At 44.5% G+C, this 17,128-nt stretch overlaps 1 protein-coding gene across 1 annotated transcript in view; it reads left to right on the forward strand.

Annotated features, from left to right (window-relative positions):
- The first annotated feature begins 8,159 nt into the window (after positions 1-8,159).
- olfm2a (olfactomedin 2a) overlaps positions 8,160-17,128 on the forward strand; it is a 128,637-nt gene continuing 119,668 nt past the window's right edge. Inside the window, exon 1 of the mRNA XM_066674269.1 lies at positions 8,160-8,713. Coding sequence (XP_066530366.1) covers positions 8,657-8,713 — 57 coding nt within the window. The 5' untranslated portion in view covers positions 8,160-8,656. The remainder of the gene's footprint in view (positions 8,714-17,128) is intronic.

Raw genomic sequence — 17,128 nt, forward strand, 5'->3', positions numbered from 1 at the left:
ACACACTCTATCAGATTAATGACTCTTTAATTACCAGAGCTTTATCTCTGGGGGCAAAAGGGAAAGAGGAAGAGCGGAGAGCTGTGTAGTGGCGGCGGGTGGCGGCGGTGGTGGTGTGTTTTTCCCACTGCTCGTTCTGTGTGTGTTTAGAAACAGGTTTTCTGTGGCCGGGCGCCGATGGCTGTAAAGTGATTGTTCCGCAGCAGAGCCGTAATTAAGCCGTCAGTGACAGTTTGGAGTATTTAACTTCATAATGAGGCAGAATGTGTGCAGTTCAGTGCTCTGCAGCTAAGCTCCTGTAATCGTCCCTATCTGCTTAATTATGTAAAACCATTCTTGGATCCCACGGCCCCCTTTTCTTCTCCGGCTCTAGCGCCACTCTCTCTCTCTCTCACACACACACACACACACACACACACAGACACACACACAGAGGGTGGAAAACCACTGCTGTCAGACCTGGAAATCTTTTTAAAACATAGCTTTTTTTTCTTTTATAAACTTGATTTATGCCTCTATCTCTGTGAGATTGGACAGCATCGTGAATAACACTGCTACTCTCTATTCAATAGACTGGGTTTGAGTTCAGTTCCAGTTCCTAATGCCCTGGAAAAGATTGTGTGCTAAGTGCCCTTAAGGAAAAATAGACCTAGCCTTGTTTTCAAGGTGGAATTTGAGTAAGAAGTTTGTTTGTGGATGAAGTTGAAGCTTTAAATTCACTGTTTGAATTACCTTTTGTAGCGCTTTCAGTCTGTGTTTACTTTCATTAAAACTTAGCGCATCTGTGTCAGTTCCACCTTAAGTAATGAACTTAAAATTCCACCTTTAGTAATGAATATAACAGCAAAAAAAAGTCAAAAGTTACCTACGTTGGGAGTAGGTATAGAACAACACACTCATCTCTTTTCACTGAGAGAAACGGCCGTGACCCCGCCCCCAAACAGTCAAAAACACACTCATTTCAAAACCAGAGCATGGCTTTAACTGAATGCCATCAAATCCATACAGCAATGTTTTGACTCTTCTCTATTCTTATGCCTTCCCAGGAGAGAAGAAGCTCTTACGGCAGCAAAGAAAGGACAAAAAGAGGCCTTGATTTCACAAGAAATGGGATGAGCAGGTGTCTACATAATTATGGCCACACAGTGTAGCTTATTGTTCCCTCAGTCTTTTCCACACTCCTCCTTCTGCTGCTGTTTGTTCTCCGACACTTTTTCTGCCCAACTGGCCTCTGGCCTGTGTGTGTGTGTGTGTGTGTGTGTGTGCAGGGAGAGACAGAGAGAGAGAGAGAGAGAGAGAGAGAGAGAGAGAGAGAGAGAGAGAGAGAAATAACGTGTGTGTGTGTATGTGTGTGACGGGAGGGGGTGTGAATAATGTCGTGGTTTTGGAGCAGGTCCTGAACAAGCCCACACACACACACACACACACACACACACACACACTCCCTCTCTCCCTCTCTCTTGGCTCAATGGCCCTTGGATTACGAATGGCGTTGCCATGCCGACCCCGGCAGCTCTTTACAGGAAACACTTGTAGTCCTAATATTCACATAAAAATTAACCATTCTAAACACGCAAATGGGAGTTTTTTTTCACACCAGAGCAGCCTTGATACTCCGCAGAGCTTTTTCTCTCCTCAGTTCCGGTCCAAGAGGCCCGTGGCATTCCGCACGCTCATATTTCCCCTGCTATAAAAAGCCTGATTCAACTCCGAGCCTCATTATTAAGCCCCTCATGAGCGGAAGTAGGTGTTAAGCATGGAAGAAAAATGAACAGAGCAGAGCCAGGCGACTCAGACCCTCCGTCGGAGGAAAAACGACCTCAAATTACATGCCCACGTGTCCTGGAAAGGTTAAGGGGCGGAGCCATGAAATGGCCCCCAGCACGTCGATGTAGCCACCCTGGTATTGTATTTGTTATTGTATATTGCAGTCGTTACAGTATAATAATCTGTAGTCTTGTTTAATTAGTGATGTTGTGTTTGATGTGTGAATAAAAATTAACCATTGAAGAGGAAGTAACCGAAAACTGTTATGTCCTCATCTTATTTGACACCTTTTGCTACAATAATAAAACAGTTGTTACTGTGTGCTGTGCTGGTGGAAGTGGATCAGACACAGCAGGTGCTGTTGGAGTGGGAATAGTCCAGCAACCAAAAACATACAGTCGACAGTGTCCTGTGTCCACTGATGAAGGACAAGAGGACGACCGACACACAAAACTCGAGCAGCACAGCTGTGTCTGATCCACTTAGTGCAACTCCACCATGTCAGTGTCACTGCAGCACTGAGACTGATCCAGCACCTGGATCGTACCTGCTCTCTGGGGGTACTGTGGGGGTTCTGAACTTTGAAGAACAGGGTGAAAGGAGCTTGAAATGAAATCACGGTGTTTAAAGCTAGGAAGGAGCTCTCTGACCATTTTCATCAAGGCCCAGTCCTTTGCTGGAGTGTCCTGCTACGTGTTTTATGTTGTTCCTGGCACAGATCTTCCCCTCTGTGTCCTTCCTCAAGCATCGTTGGAAAAGACATGTCAGAAATGTGAGGAATTTAATCATGAATTTAAAACAGAGGGGAAAGAGACGTGTAAAGCACGAGGAGTGGAGGGGGACGCGGCCGAACAGAAAGACAACAGAGAGAAAAATGTCAATAATGGACAGCCACTGGATCCAGACGTGGCTGGCAGCCCGGGCACTGGGCGTCCTGCATATTTCCTTCTCCCTCGCGCATTAGGCCTCCTCTGTTCATCCAATTAAACAGAAACAGAGCCATGGAGCACAGCACAGGACGCATCTCATCTCCCCACTGTGTGTGTGTGTGTGTGTGTGTGTGAGTGAGAGGGCGCATGTCCTTGGGAACACAACCTACCCTGGTGTTTGTGTGGAGACCAACCCTTACAAATAATGATAACACCACTATTTTGGACACACACACACACAATTTGAATTATTTTCCTACAAAAACATGAAACAAATTGGGACCCTGTAGAGCAGCTGCACATGACTCAATGCCATTTGTTAGCTACTCCATTCAATATCTCAGGGATGAGCTGGAGTGGTGCTTGTGACCCAAAACTAACTATCCATCATCAGTACCACACCTCACTAAAGGTCATAGGGCTGAATGCAATCAAACCCTCACAGCAATGTTCCAACCTCCAACGTGAATGCATTTCCTTAAAGCTAGAAGCTGCTATTGCAGCAAAAGTGGGGCCAAGTGGTCCACAAGAGCAGACAAAGGCTTAGAAAGTTCAGTCTGCAACGTTGGTTGCATTTTATGCTTTGTCACTGACATTGTCTTCTTTTGTGTCTATTTCCTTTTTAATGTAAAGGCTTCTTGAAAACTCCTCTTGAAAACTAGATACATTCTCGTATCTAGGCGAATTGAACCAAACACACTTAGTCATTGGTTAGTGCTTCAGGAGCTGACCCAGAGGTGCAACACATTAGATTAACTACCAGTAACTGACCATATGAGACATACTGTAGACCTTCCGGATGCCCTAGATACGTCATTACATACAGAGACTGTGCTACATTGCTACAGTAGCCATCAAACCCTCACAGCAATGCTCCAAAATCGAGTTCAGCACCTTTCCCGAAGTGTATGTACAGAGAGAGGCAAAAGGGAGGGGGATAGCTGTGTAGTAAAACTACATACTCAGGACTTTATAGCGTCAGATCAGCTCACCGTGGCATGGTCACATGACCCCTGACTTTACTTGCCCTTCCCCTGGTTGCCTTAGTAACAGACAGGTGCGACCGCCCAAGGGAGGGTGTGAAACGCCACCTTTGATTCTGTTCGCCGCTGGCCAATGAGCAATCAGCCTTTTGCACCTTCCCCTCTTGGCACGCACCCGGCCATCGCCATGGCAACACGGCCCTCCTGGCCTGCGGAGAGGGTCTGGACAGGGCTCAAACCCCAGTCAGAGCTCTATATTATACACAACGGTCACTAAATACAGGCGGGATGTCCTTTCAGAATTAGCCTGAAGGATGTGCGTGGATGTGCGTGGACACTTTTTGTGTCCACTGATGAAGGACTAGAGGACGAACGACACACACTGTGCAGCGACAGACGAGCTACTGTCTCTGACTTTACATCTACAATGTGGACCAATGAGGGAGGAGTGTCTCACAGAGTGGACAGGGAGTGGACACAGGGTTTAAAAACTCCAGCAGCACCTGCTGTGTCTGATCCACTCGCACCAGCACAACACACACTAGCACACAAGAAGGAGGCAAACAATTATGCAGAGTATACATTAAATTACAGTCTGTAATTATGTATTATGCAGTTGATTAAATGAACAATGTGTGGATGTTACTCTCTCTCTCTCTCTCTCTCTCTCTCTCTCTCTCTCTCTCTCTCTCTCTCTCTCTCTCTCTCTCTCTCACACACACACACACACACACACACACACACACACACACACACACACACACACCAACATACTGTATATTCTCTCAGACCCAGAGGCAGTGACATCTCTCTTTCTCTCATTGTTTCTCTCTCACTTTCTATCAGATTGTCCTCTCTCTCTCTCTCTCTCTCTCTCTCTCTCTCTCTCTCTCCTTCTTTCCCTCTCTCTCTTACACTTGGCTGCACACTCTGAAGGGGACACAGAGTTAATGTGTCAGTTCTCTCTCTCTCCTCTCTCTCTCTGTCTCTCTCTGTCTCTCTCTCTCTCTCTCTCTCTCTCTCTGTCTCTCTCTCTCTCTCTCTCTCTCTCTCTCTCTCTCTCTCTCTCTCAAGGCAAAATCTGATGATTTCCCTTTATTCCCTCATTGCTCCAAGCCACCTTGGCTCACATTAGATTGTGTGTGTGTGTGTGTGTGTGTGTGTCCGGTGGTAGACCTGTATACTGTAAAAAGCCATCAGGCATTACACAAACAGTGTGAGGAATGTCTCAGTCAGCCTTTGTTTCCTCTCTGCTCAGCTAGATCTGTTTTTATTTACGCCTCTTAATAATATACAGTATACACACACACACACACACACACAACACAACGTAGGGTGGATACACACTGATCAGCCATAACATCAAAGCCACTTATCTCAAATTGCATAGGTCCATTTGGGCCAGTTCTCCTAAAACACTTACCCACTGATGCTTCAGTAGCACTGCTGTGACTGATCCACTCGTGCCAGCACCACACACACTAACACACTACCACAGTATTACAAATGATAAATGTCAGTGTACTCATGATGAATGCTGTGATAAATAAATCTTTCTCCCTTTAGCCATCTATTTACTTTTTAGGTTATTTTTGTTGAATAAAATGACAATTCATTCATTCATTCATTCATTATCTGTAACCCTTATCCAGTTCAGGGTCGCGGTGGGTCCAGAGCCTACCTGGAATCATTGGGCACAAGGCGGGGGATATGCCGTGCAGGGGGCGCCAGTCCTTCACAGGGTAACACACACACACACACACATTCACTCACACACTCACACCTACGGACACTTTGGAGTCACCAATCCACCTACCAACATGTGTTTTTGGACTGTGGGGGGAAACCGGAGCACCCGGAGGAAACCCACGCAGACACAGGGAGAACACACCAACTCCTCACAGACAGTCACCCGGAGGAAACCCACGCAGACACAGGGAGAACACACCAACTCCTCACAGACAGTCACCCGGAGCAGGAATCGAACCCACAACCTCCAGGCCCCTGAAGCTGTGTGACTGCGACAACTACCTGCTGCGCCACCGTAAACTATGCAGCAGTTACCATGATTTTAAAAAAAATTATAATTATATGTTACACAAATGCTTTAAAACATATTTATACACCTAATGTACTGATTTATGTTGATCCAGGTTTCTGGGTAAGGATTATGTCATGCCCTGATGATTATACATTATTACTTTAACACATCATCATCATCAGCTTCACAGCTTAAATCTGTAATATATTCATAATATCTTGTCTTAATGGGAGAAAACACGGCTGTAATAGTGAAGGCTTCTTTGCTAAGTACAAATTTCCTTGATTACAGCCACATTACCATTGGTAAAAGGACCCTTCTTCCAATACTTCAGGCAAAATGTGAACAAATCCTGCACCCGGCCGTGAATTTCAAGAGATTTATAGTTATAGATAACGTTTCACAGACAAAAAACACTTACACCAAACAACAAAGTTAGTAATAGCCCAGTGTGAGGTTGGAGACGGCACTGTTCTGTGGTCAGGTTGTATGGAACAATGCTACGTTGACGTGGTCATTGGCCCTGGTCAGTTAAGAACCACCGCCAACACATGAAGCAACATAAATTTAGCCAATATGTGTCTTAGAATTGGGCCCCTCCAGGGAGCTTCATCTCTCGCCCCAAACAGCTTCAGTTTACGGTGAAGTAAAGACCTGAGGGTAATTGGTGTTTAATCTCGGCACATGATTCCTGCTGCCTCCAGATTCAATGAAATCTCGTTCTTATCCAAACTCCGTTTAAAGGCTCTATCCAGAGATACACAGTGCTTTCTTTGTATATATTTACAGTATGATCCAGCAGTGTAGGTTATCGTCCTGCTGCAGTGTGTGTTAAATTGTATCGGGACAGCTGCTGGACCCAACGGTGTGACACAGCCCCACCTAGAACATTTTCCAGCAGCCGCCACTGCGCGTAACAATGAGAAGCATGTTAGGAAATGAGCGGGATCCCTCTTTAGGAAGGAGGGAGGGGTGCTGTCCTACTAACACGAGCTACTTTAGCTGCACCTTTACCTATGAATTACACACCAGCCCAGTAATCTGAACACGATGAAGCAACACACTTATTAAGCGAATGCACGAGGGATGTGTTCGAGCGAAAGAAAACATCAGAGCGTGATTCAGGAGAATGTGCTGCTTGGACACGGCCGCCTGTTCTTTTATTAATGCAGCGCTCAGAGTGCCTGCGGGGGGGAAAATATTCCAGACTGTCAAAAAACAGGAGGATCAGAGAATTACCACGCACACACACATAGCCCACAAACACACAAACACACTCTCCCTCTCCCCCTCTCTGTCTCTGTCTCTCTCTCACTCACTCACTCAATATTGCTTGCTCACTCAATATTTCTCTCCATCTCTCCATCTCCCCCTCCACTCTGACAGCGTGTTTGTCTTTGGCACAACCAGCCGAAGCTACAGCGGTGCTTTGGAGCCGGGGAAGCACACACACATGGTGCAGACATTGGGCAGCAACTGTAAATAAGGCTGGGTGGTATTTAATAGCTCTTGTGTTTTAGTAAAAGCATTTAAAACAACAGTTAACACGGCTCCACTCGGCTCCTTGTTTCCTGGGTAAGACCTGCACACTCAAAATAATTAAATGTACTCCATTACACTTATATATCACGTGATATTTGATGGATCTGAACCCCCACCAACACACACCCAGTCTGTTTTCTAAAAACCATAGCTTCTGCTCCTAGCTCCTCACTGCTGTGCGCTCGGGGTCGGGGTGAACAGCGAGTGGCTCGGTATCGTCTAAAGGAACAGGAACTGGAACCAGCGCTTCTGAACAGACGCGGGGAGATGGCGGCTGTGGGGTTTGATCCTTGTGGTAGTTTGACCACAGCTCTTTCATTAGGCCTCTGGAAGTGCGTTCCCTTGGGAAAAGGGGATACTTTAATTATTAAAGACAACACATTATTGGTGGCTTAGCCCTGGAGAGACAAAGCTAACACTGGTTGCTATTATTTTTGTCAATGCACTTGTCGGGTTTTGCTGTTTGTACTTGTTTATGGATCTCTCTCTCTCTCTCTCTCTCTCTCTCTCTCTCCCTCTATCTGTAAGTCTCTCAGACATTTACACCTTGAACAGAGACATCAGCACACAAACAAGCTGACCACATGTTTTACAGTTTCAGCGGTAGCTTGTCTTTGCAGGTGACAGATGACCAGAGAATCTCACTTGTGATTGGTCGCACATCACATTCTTCTCCAATCAGAACCCTGTTTTAATCCACAGTTATTACAATGAACATCCTCTCTCTCTCTCTCTCTCTCTCTCTCTCTCTCTCTCACTCTGCAGCAGAGCAGAGCAGACACTCCGAACTCGCTCCCGCGTGCGTGCCTTCCGAGTGCGTGTGTGCGTGCGCCTGCTGCTCCTAGCGTCCGAGCCTCGTAAGCGCGCGCAGACGGTGCACGCGCACACCCACATACACACGCACACAGGTCCACCTTCCACCTTCCTCGCGGGGCTTCGTCTCAAGCCAAGCGCGTGTCCTCCCGCCTCCGAAACAACGACAACAAACACAACATCATCTTTCCCACAATTCCGTCCGCCAGAATACCCCCCACCCTCTGTGACCGTGAACGGCTGCCGGCGCTGACCTCTGGCGCGCGCGCGCGTGCGTGCGAGAGTGAGAGTGAGAGAGAGAGAGAGGGAGCCACGAGCGCGCGAGAAGACCTGATCTGAGACACCGACGAATGTGATGAGGATCGTCGCGAGCGCTCGACGCAGTAGCAGCAGCAGCAGCAGCAGAGGCGGAATCGCCCGCGGATCCTAAAGAAGAAGGGAAGGAGAGGTGGAGAGAGGGAGAGAGAGAGAGTGAGAGAGGAAGCGGGAGGGAGGGAGCGAAGGAGGTGAGAGAGCTGGCGCTGTCCGTCGGGCTGCGAAGGAGCGGGAAGGGAAGAACGAAAGAGGAAGAGCGCGAGAGGATGCACCTCTTCAGTGCCATGTTTCTGCTGCTGATGTTAGCTGTCCTGCCGTGCGAGGTAAGCGCGCGCTGCCCGTTTGCTTGCTATGTAAACATTGCATGTACGGGGCTGTTATTTTGAAGGCGCTGTGCTTTCTCAATGCTGTGTGTGAACGAACGGACATGTGGTCATCTGAATCCGCTCTAAACAGCAGCCTCAGGGCGGTCTGTGCTCTGTGGTCATTTCCTGAGATGACCAAAGTTATGCTAAATACAAGAGTCTTGGTCCAGTGTGGAAGGCACTTAATGAGACTTGGTATCTCATTCTTATAACTAACTGTCCTGTAGTAATGAGATTCTGTATGACTGTATGTCTCATAAATATGACTTATTATCTCAGTTTAAATTGGCTATCTCATTGTAACGACTTAGTATCTCAGAGCATTCTATCTCATGATTATGAGTTCCTGTATTAGACTTGTATTTATGACTTAGCCATTTATAATTATGAGTTACTATCTCATAATAGTGAGTTACTATATTTGACTTAGTAAACCATAATTACGAACGACTATCTCATAATAACGAGATAGTGCCGATAGTGTCTCAATTCTGACATAGGAACTCATTTGTAACTGGTTCATCTCATAAAAATATGTTTCTACATTTGTATCTTAGAATCATGACTTTGTAACTCAATTATAAATTGCTATCTCATAATTGTCTCATAATTACAACTTAGTAACTCAGAATTAAAACTGACTCATAATAATGGGATTCTATATTAATGTCTCATAGTTCTAAGTACTATCTCATAGTAACGACTTAGTATCTCAGAGCATTCTATCTCATGACTATGAGTTCCTCTAGTAGACTTATATTTATGACTTAGCCATTTATAATTATGAGTTACTATCTCATAATAGTGAGTTTCTATATTAGACTTAGTAAACCATATTTACGAACGACTATCTCATAAATAATGAGATAGTGCCGATAGTGTCTCAATTATTACATAGCAACTCATTTGTAACTGGCTCATCTCATAAAAATATGTTTCTACATTTGTATCTTAGAATCATGACTTTGTAACTCAATTATAAATTGCTATCTCATTATTGTCTCATAATTACAACTTAGTAACTCAGAATTAAAACTGACTCATAATAATGGGATTCTATATTAATGTCTCATAGTTCTAAGTACTATCTCATAGTAACGACTTAGTATCTCAGAGCATTCTATCTCATGACTATGAGTTCCTCTAGTAGACTTATATTTATGACTTAGCCATTTATAATTATGAGTTACTATCTCATAATAGTGAGTTTCTATATTAGACTTAGTAAACCATATTTACGAACGACTATCTCATAATAATGAGATAGTGCCGATAGTGTCTCAATTATTACATAGCAACTCATTTGTAACTGGCTCATCTCATAAAAATATGTTTCTACATTTGTATCTTAGAATCATGACTTTGTAACTCAATTATAAATTGCTATCTCATTATTGTCTCATAATTACAACTCAGAGTTATAGCTGACTCATAATAGTGGGATTCTATATTAATGTCTCATAGTTCTAAGTGCTATCTCATAATACTGGAATCCAATCTAGGTATCTCATAATTATGCTAATCATTTTTTTTTCATGATTATCTCATAATTACAAACTTACTCATAATCTCACAATAACATAAAGATAAAGATACTGTCTTGACTTATCTCATAATCGATACGGGCTATCTCATATTTATGACATACTGTTTATAATTATAAAGTTACTCTCTCCAAACAATCTCTTCTCATGGTTAGGGCTTGTGATCACATTAAACGATATCCAGCTTACGAGTTAGTATCTCATTATTTTCATTTGCGGTCTCTTAATATTTAGATCACATCCCATAATTAGGACTTATCTTCTCATAATTAGGCGTTGATATCTCATAACACCCCTCATTGTCATGAGATAGTGAGTCATACGTTTGAGTCATGTATCAGACTTTCTCATTATGGCCTACTCAATGACTATGTATTTATTCCAAGTGGCAGAAACGTGCTTCCATTTTCTAAAGCAAATATTTCATTATGAATTCTATATGGTGCAGCTCCGGTAAATGATAGACATCTGGGATGAAGTTGGTTGGTAACTGATATTCAGTGGAAATGCATATGTTCATATTGTGGGCCTTGGTGTACAAACATCTGGCACAGCTGTAGCACTAATGTTTGTTTGTGAACACACGTGACTGTACACTCAGCAAGTACAAGGTCTGTCCAAACCCTCGGGGACACGTGTTTCTGACAGAGCTGTCCACAGCTTAATCTCCGTAGAAAGAACCATGACAAGAGCCATGCTCTCCTGCTTAATGCCGGATGTCAGCTAGAGGCGTATACAGCCCCCCAGCACTAGACTGTGGAGCAGCTGAAGCGGCGTTCAAGATCCAGAACTAATCATCCTACATATGGATGAATACCTGACCTCACTGAATACAATCTAATCAGTTTTCCAAAGGCCTTCCCAGAAGAACAGAACTGAGTGTGCGTCCACAAACTTTTGGCCACAGACTGTAGTTTAGTTTCACACCCTGGGTTTCTTAGGGAAGTTGATCACTACACTCCCTCTCTTTTTACCGGATGAGAAACGAAGTGACAGCTCTAAACCGAAGCACCTGACCCAGAAATATCTCCAGACCGAGCAAAGCGTTGCCTGATTCTCATCGTGTTTAAACCAAGTGGTGTTTCAATTCAGCATTAGGGCTGAAGCTGTGTTGGCTGGGAGTTCTGTAATCCCCAGGGTGCTTAAAAAAGCTTTACAGACACGTATTAAAAGGCCCATATTATGATTCACAATGTAAGACATGGGCCCTTTAATTATTTTCACTCCTAACATTCATGTAGGCTGTGTGTGTGTGTGTGTGTTGACCTTCAAACACATGGCTGTACTCTGACCACTTTTTCTCCTTTAATAATAAACAGGCTGGTTTTGTTTGCCGATTATGTAAACAGCCTCTGTTCTGATTGGCTGCTTCATGTCATGACTTATACAAAACAGTCCAGCGGGCTCAAACACTCCTCTCACTCTCACTCAAGGTGAGTGGGTGGGTCTGAAATGCTGTACGTGGAATAAGTGAACGTATGACATCACAAAACTGTTGTAAACCAAAATAGATTTTATTAGCTGTTCTTTTTCATTTAAGTAGCATCAGTTTATCTCTCTCGTTTATACATCACACACACACACACACACACACACACACACACGCGGAATCACGTCACTTATTGTCAGGAGCACTTTGTAATTCTACAATTACAGACTGTAGTCCACCTGTTGCTCTGCATACTTTCCTATCCCCATTTCAACCTGCCCCTCAGTGTTCAGAGCCCTCACAGGACCCCCACGGAGCAGGTATGGTGTGGGTGCTGGGTCATTCTCAGGGCTGTAGTGACACTGATATGGGGGTGTTGGTGTGTGTTGCTCTGGTACGAGTGGATCAGACACAGCAGTGCTGCTGGAGTTTTCAAACACTGTGTCCACTCACTGTCCGCTCTGTTAGAAAGTCCTACCACACTGCTCCACCTTGTAGATGTACAGTGTGCACAGTGTGTGTTGGTCATCCTCTAATCCTTCATCAGTGGACACAGGACGCTGTCGGCTGGATGTTTCTTTTTGGTCGGTTGACTATTCTCAGCAGCCTGATCCACTTGTAGAACTACAAAGTGCTCCTGATTGGTCAGTGGAACTGATAGAACAAACAATACATTTAGATACAAGTTTGTGAGTGTGTCAGCATTAATAGACTACTCAATGCCATACAAGGTTACTGTGCCTTTAAATGCAGTATATGTAAATGAGCACTCTTCTGATTGGTTTGCAGTATAGTGTGCTTCATTTAGAAAGCGCTCGGATTTAAATTTCACTGTGAAGGGGTGGAGCTAGCGGCTGTAGTTTGGTTGATAAATGTAAATGTGTCAGTGCTAAAAGCTTTTTTAGGAAATCCATACCCAAACAGTTGGGACTCGAATCCTAAACGTTATTTATACACTACCTCAATCTTTGTGTTTTGTTTTTTATACTATAGGCCCTGTAGACCAACAAGGAAAACTGTAGGAGATTGTTCAAATCAACAGCATTTTTGTAAGCACATCTATGTCATTTCCAAGACTATTTGATCGCCTTGTCCTTTCCCCCCGTTCGGTAACCTGGGCGTTCATGATTGGTTCATTTTAAGCTCTGTTTGTAGAACTGTAGTTAAAAAGTGCTAAACTGCTCTGTGGCCATCTTGGCACTATTGTGGATGATGGGCGTTTGATTCACTCAGCATGGTTCCTCCCTGCTGACTACACTGGAGCGATGAATGAATCCATACCCCACGCTGAGCAGCGGTAATGGTGTTTTCATGAGCATCTTTGCTTTATGGGCTTCGCTATTTTTGGTAGTTGAGGAAAAGAAAAGAAAAAAAAGGAGTGGTATCAGTGCGGAAAGCTCGGTGACCCTGCTGCTTTGATATAAACCTAAAAAGAGTCTCCGACTGTTGCTGAGAGAGAGAGAGAGAGAGAGAGAGAGAGAGACTGGTGCTGAAATTAGCTTTCTGTTGTTTTTGGAACTACAGTGATTTAGGTTGCTACATCCAGCCGAATCAAACACACGTTTAGATTTGAGCAAGAATATAATTTAAAATAAATGTGAAATACATGTGGTTGTATTGCGTTCATTTTAGCAGTCGACATGTAGCTAATGTTGGCCACAGCTGGTGGTAGCTAATGTTATATCATGCCCACTGTATATATATATATTTCCAAAATACTGTTTTTATATTTTAATACTGTACTGTTTTTAAATAGGGGGCGGCACGGTGGCGCAGCGGGTTAGTGTCGCAGTCACACAGCTCTAGGGGCCTGGAGGTTGTGGGTTCGATTCCCGCTCCAGGTGACTGTCTGTGAGGAGTGTGGTGTGTTCTCCCTGTGTCGGCGTGGGTTTCCTCCGGGTGAGTGTCTGTGAGGAATGTGGTGTGTTCTCTCTGTGTCAGCGTGGGTTTCCTCCAGGTGACTGTCTGTGAGGAGTGTGGTGTGTTCTCCCTGTGTCTGTGTGGGTTTCCTCCGGGTGCTCCGGTTTCCTCCCACAGTCCAAAAACACACATTGATAGGTGGATTGGCGACTCGAAAAAAATTGTCCGTAGATGTGAGTGTGTGAATGTGTGTGTGTCTGTGTTGCCCTGTGAAGGACTGGCGCTTTGCGCCCAATGTTTACAGTATTATTCCTGAACTGGATAAGGGTTACAGATAATGGATGAATGAATGAATGAATGCAACTGGTAGAGTCTTCACATTCAAATATCTGGTAGTCCCACATGGGGACAGCCATGTTTCAAGCTGCGCCATGTAAGATTTGTTTGTTAATATTGAAGAGCTCCAGATGAATGACTCAGTAAAGTGGGTAAAAAAAATCTGTTAAAACGTGTCTTTGTGCTTCTGTGATTCTTGGAGCGAACAAAGCACAGCGAGGGTAAAATGGGCTTGTTTTGGAAAAAAGTCCCGCTTCTGATGTATGTTTGATTGTCATTCATCTTCTGTATCCACTTAATCCTGATCAGGGTCATCGTGGCTCAGGAGCTACTCAAGATCATTGTGCGCAAGGCAGGAACACACGCAGCACCACCCATGTTACAGAATGTTCCTCTGCACATTACATGCAATTACATATCTCCAGCAAGTCTCCCCAAAGGTGCCACATTTAGGACAGGATTTCTGAGGGGGTAAAGAGCAGTGGAAGGCAGTTGAGGGCAGTGGAGAGTAATCGAGAGAGGGGTGGGTGTGGAAGGCTGTAGTGGACCTTGAATGACCTGGAAGGCTGTAGAGGGCTTTTGAGGGATTGGAGGGTAGTGGAAAGCAGTGGAGGGCAGTGGAAGCAGCGGAGGGCAGTGGAGAGCAGTAGGGGGCCGAGCCTCTTCCGCAGACTGCAGGGACGAGGAGACGTGATGGAGATGTGAGGAGTAACATGTCTGCTGGTAGCTTCTGGTACTGTTTCTGCTGAACAAAAGGCTCGTAATTGGCCTTGGGGGACAATTTGCTGTAAGTGTTTGTATTAAATATTTAAGGGAGTAAGGGGATGAAAACGATGGCACCCTTAATGTAGCAATACCGACATAAAGAATTGATGAAGGCTTCCTTGATAGGCACATCCCACAGAGGAGGAGAACGGGAAGATACACCCAGCCATGCACTCACACTCGTATTGCTATCTTTGGGGGGTGTTTCCACAGGGGCCGGGTGCTGTGTATTTTGGTCAAGGCCCTAGTTTCTAGAATTTTCTCTGGTGTTCCCATGGCCTCGTTTCAACACGGTATTTGGTTGGGAACTTACATGGAGACTTGGGCATTTGATTGGTCGAACCCATCTACAGACAGTTCAGAAGATGTTTTATGGGCTAAAGTTCTCCACTTAAACTTGGTAACTTTACTGATGATGTAAGCGAGAAAGAAACGCTGCTTGTGCATTTTGAAACTTGCAATCTTGCAATTCATGATTGTAATACAGTAACAATGAATCTTTCAGGCCTATGGTGAAGTGTTCTCCATTTTTGTGGAAGCCAGAAAATCAGAAAATAAGGTTATGGGACCTTACTGGGAATTTTTGGGGGGTGTTCTCCTCCTTCAACATCCACGGCTAAACTGCTCTTGAGCAATGCACCTAACACCCAACTGTTCCCTAGATGCAGAATGGCTGTCTGCCACTGTGTGCGTGTGTGTGTGTGTGTGTGTGTGTGTGTGTGTGTGTGTTTGTGCATGTGTGTGTGTGTGTTTGTACACTGCCACTGATGGCTTTAAAATGGACAATGTCAATAAAAGTTTCACATTTCACAAAAAGATGTTCACTACTGATTTCTAAGCTCTCAAGCGTGCACTTAATATTAATTCTAACTCGTATTTGAGTGTGTAGTGTAGTGTAATCACCAGCGTCAAAGTTGAGTATACAGTAATCCCTCGTTTTTCGCGGGGGATGCGTTCCAAGACCACCCGCAAAAAACGAATTTCCGTGAAGTAGAGGAAAGACATTTTTTTATGTATTTAATGAGTATTTGGAGTTTTAAAGCCCTCCATGTGCTGTTAACAACCCACCCTCTGCATTAAACAGTCATTCTATAATGTTTTTCAGCTGGAACTACATGTGATATCCTACCAGTTTCTTTAATAGAGTCATTCCTAAGCTGTGATTTAGTGTAAGGAAATTTCTCTCGGATGTGGACATGAACAATACATGTACTGTACGTAAGAAACACTTGTAAATGATATATTTTGTCGTCTACAGGCCCAGTCTAATACATGTAAATAATAAAAAAGCCCTCTTGAAAAACCCCGCGAAGTAGCGAATCCGCGAAAGATGAACCGTGAAGTAGCGAGGGATTACTGAACTAAAAAAAATCCACAGTACATAGAACCTGTCCATTTTTGAGTACTGATGGTAACTCTTGGCCCACAATCAAATGGGAAATGGAAAGGGAGAACTTTTTCACATCTGGAAAATTTTGGCTCTGTTCCAAATATTGCCCCGCTCCCTACATGGTGCACTTCATTTATTCATTCATTCACTGTCTGTAACCGCTTATCCATTTCAGGGTCGCGGTGGGTCCAGAGCCTATCCGGAATCACTGGGCGCAAGGCAGCAACACACTCTGGAGGGGGCACCAGTCCTTCACATGGAGACACAATTTATATATTAAATATATTATATATTCTAATTATATATTAAAGCTTATATTTAATATTCATGCATTCACTTATTGTCTGTAACTGCTTATCCAGTTCAGAATGGCATGAGGCAGAAACACACATGGGAGGGGGCGGCAGTCCATCGAAGGGCACCACACACATTCACTCACATCTATGGACACTTCTGAGTAGCCAATTCAGCTACAAACAGACACAGGGAGAACACACCACACTCCTCACAGACAGTCACCTGGAGGAAACCCACGCGGACACAGGGAGAACACACCACACTCCTCATAGACAATCACCTGGAGGAAACCCACGCGGACACAGGGAGAACACACCACACTCCTCACAGACAATCACCTGGAGGAAACCCACGCAGACACAGGGAGAACACACCACACTCCTCACAGACAGTCACCTGGAGGAAACCCACGCAGACACAGGGAGAACACACCACACTCCTCACAGACATTCACCCGGAGTGGAACTCGAACCCACAACCTCCAGGTCCCTGGAGCTGTGTGACAGTGACACTACCTGCTGCGCCACTCTGCCACCTTATACTGAATATAAATTTTGTGCAAAAAAACGACGTACATTTATGACCTACACTGCGCAATACGCATCACGGAGGGAGATTTGTGAATTTTAACCTTTGAAAAAAATGGCAGACAGTGTTGGTATGATGTGTTGGCATAGCAACAGTTCATCACGTCCTGTTAGTAAGAAAGATTATAGTTTGTTTTGTGTACTAGTCTAGCTAAAGTCATACTC

This window comes from Hoplias malabaricus, chromosome 6 (assembly GCF_029633855.1).
Source record: "Hoplias malabaricus isolate fHopMal1 chromosome 6, fHopMal1.hap1, whole genome shotgun sequence".
Taxonomy (NCBI): domain Eukaryota; kingdom Metazoa; phylum Chordata; class Actinopteri; order Characiformes; family Erythrinidae; genus Hoplias; species Hoplias malabaricus.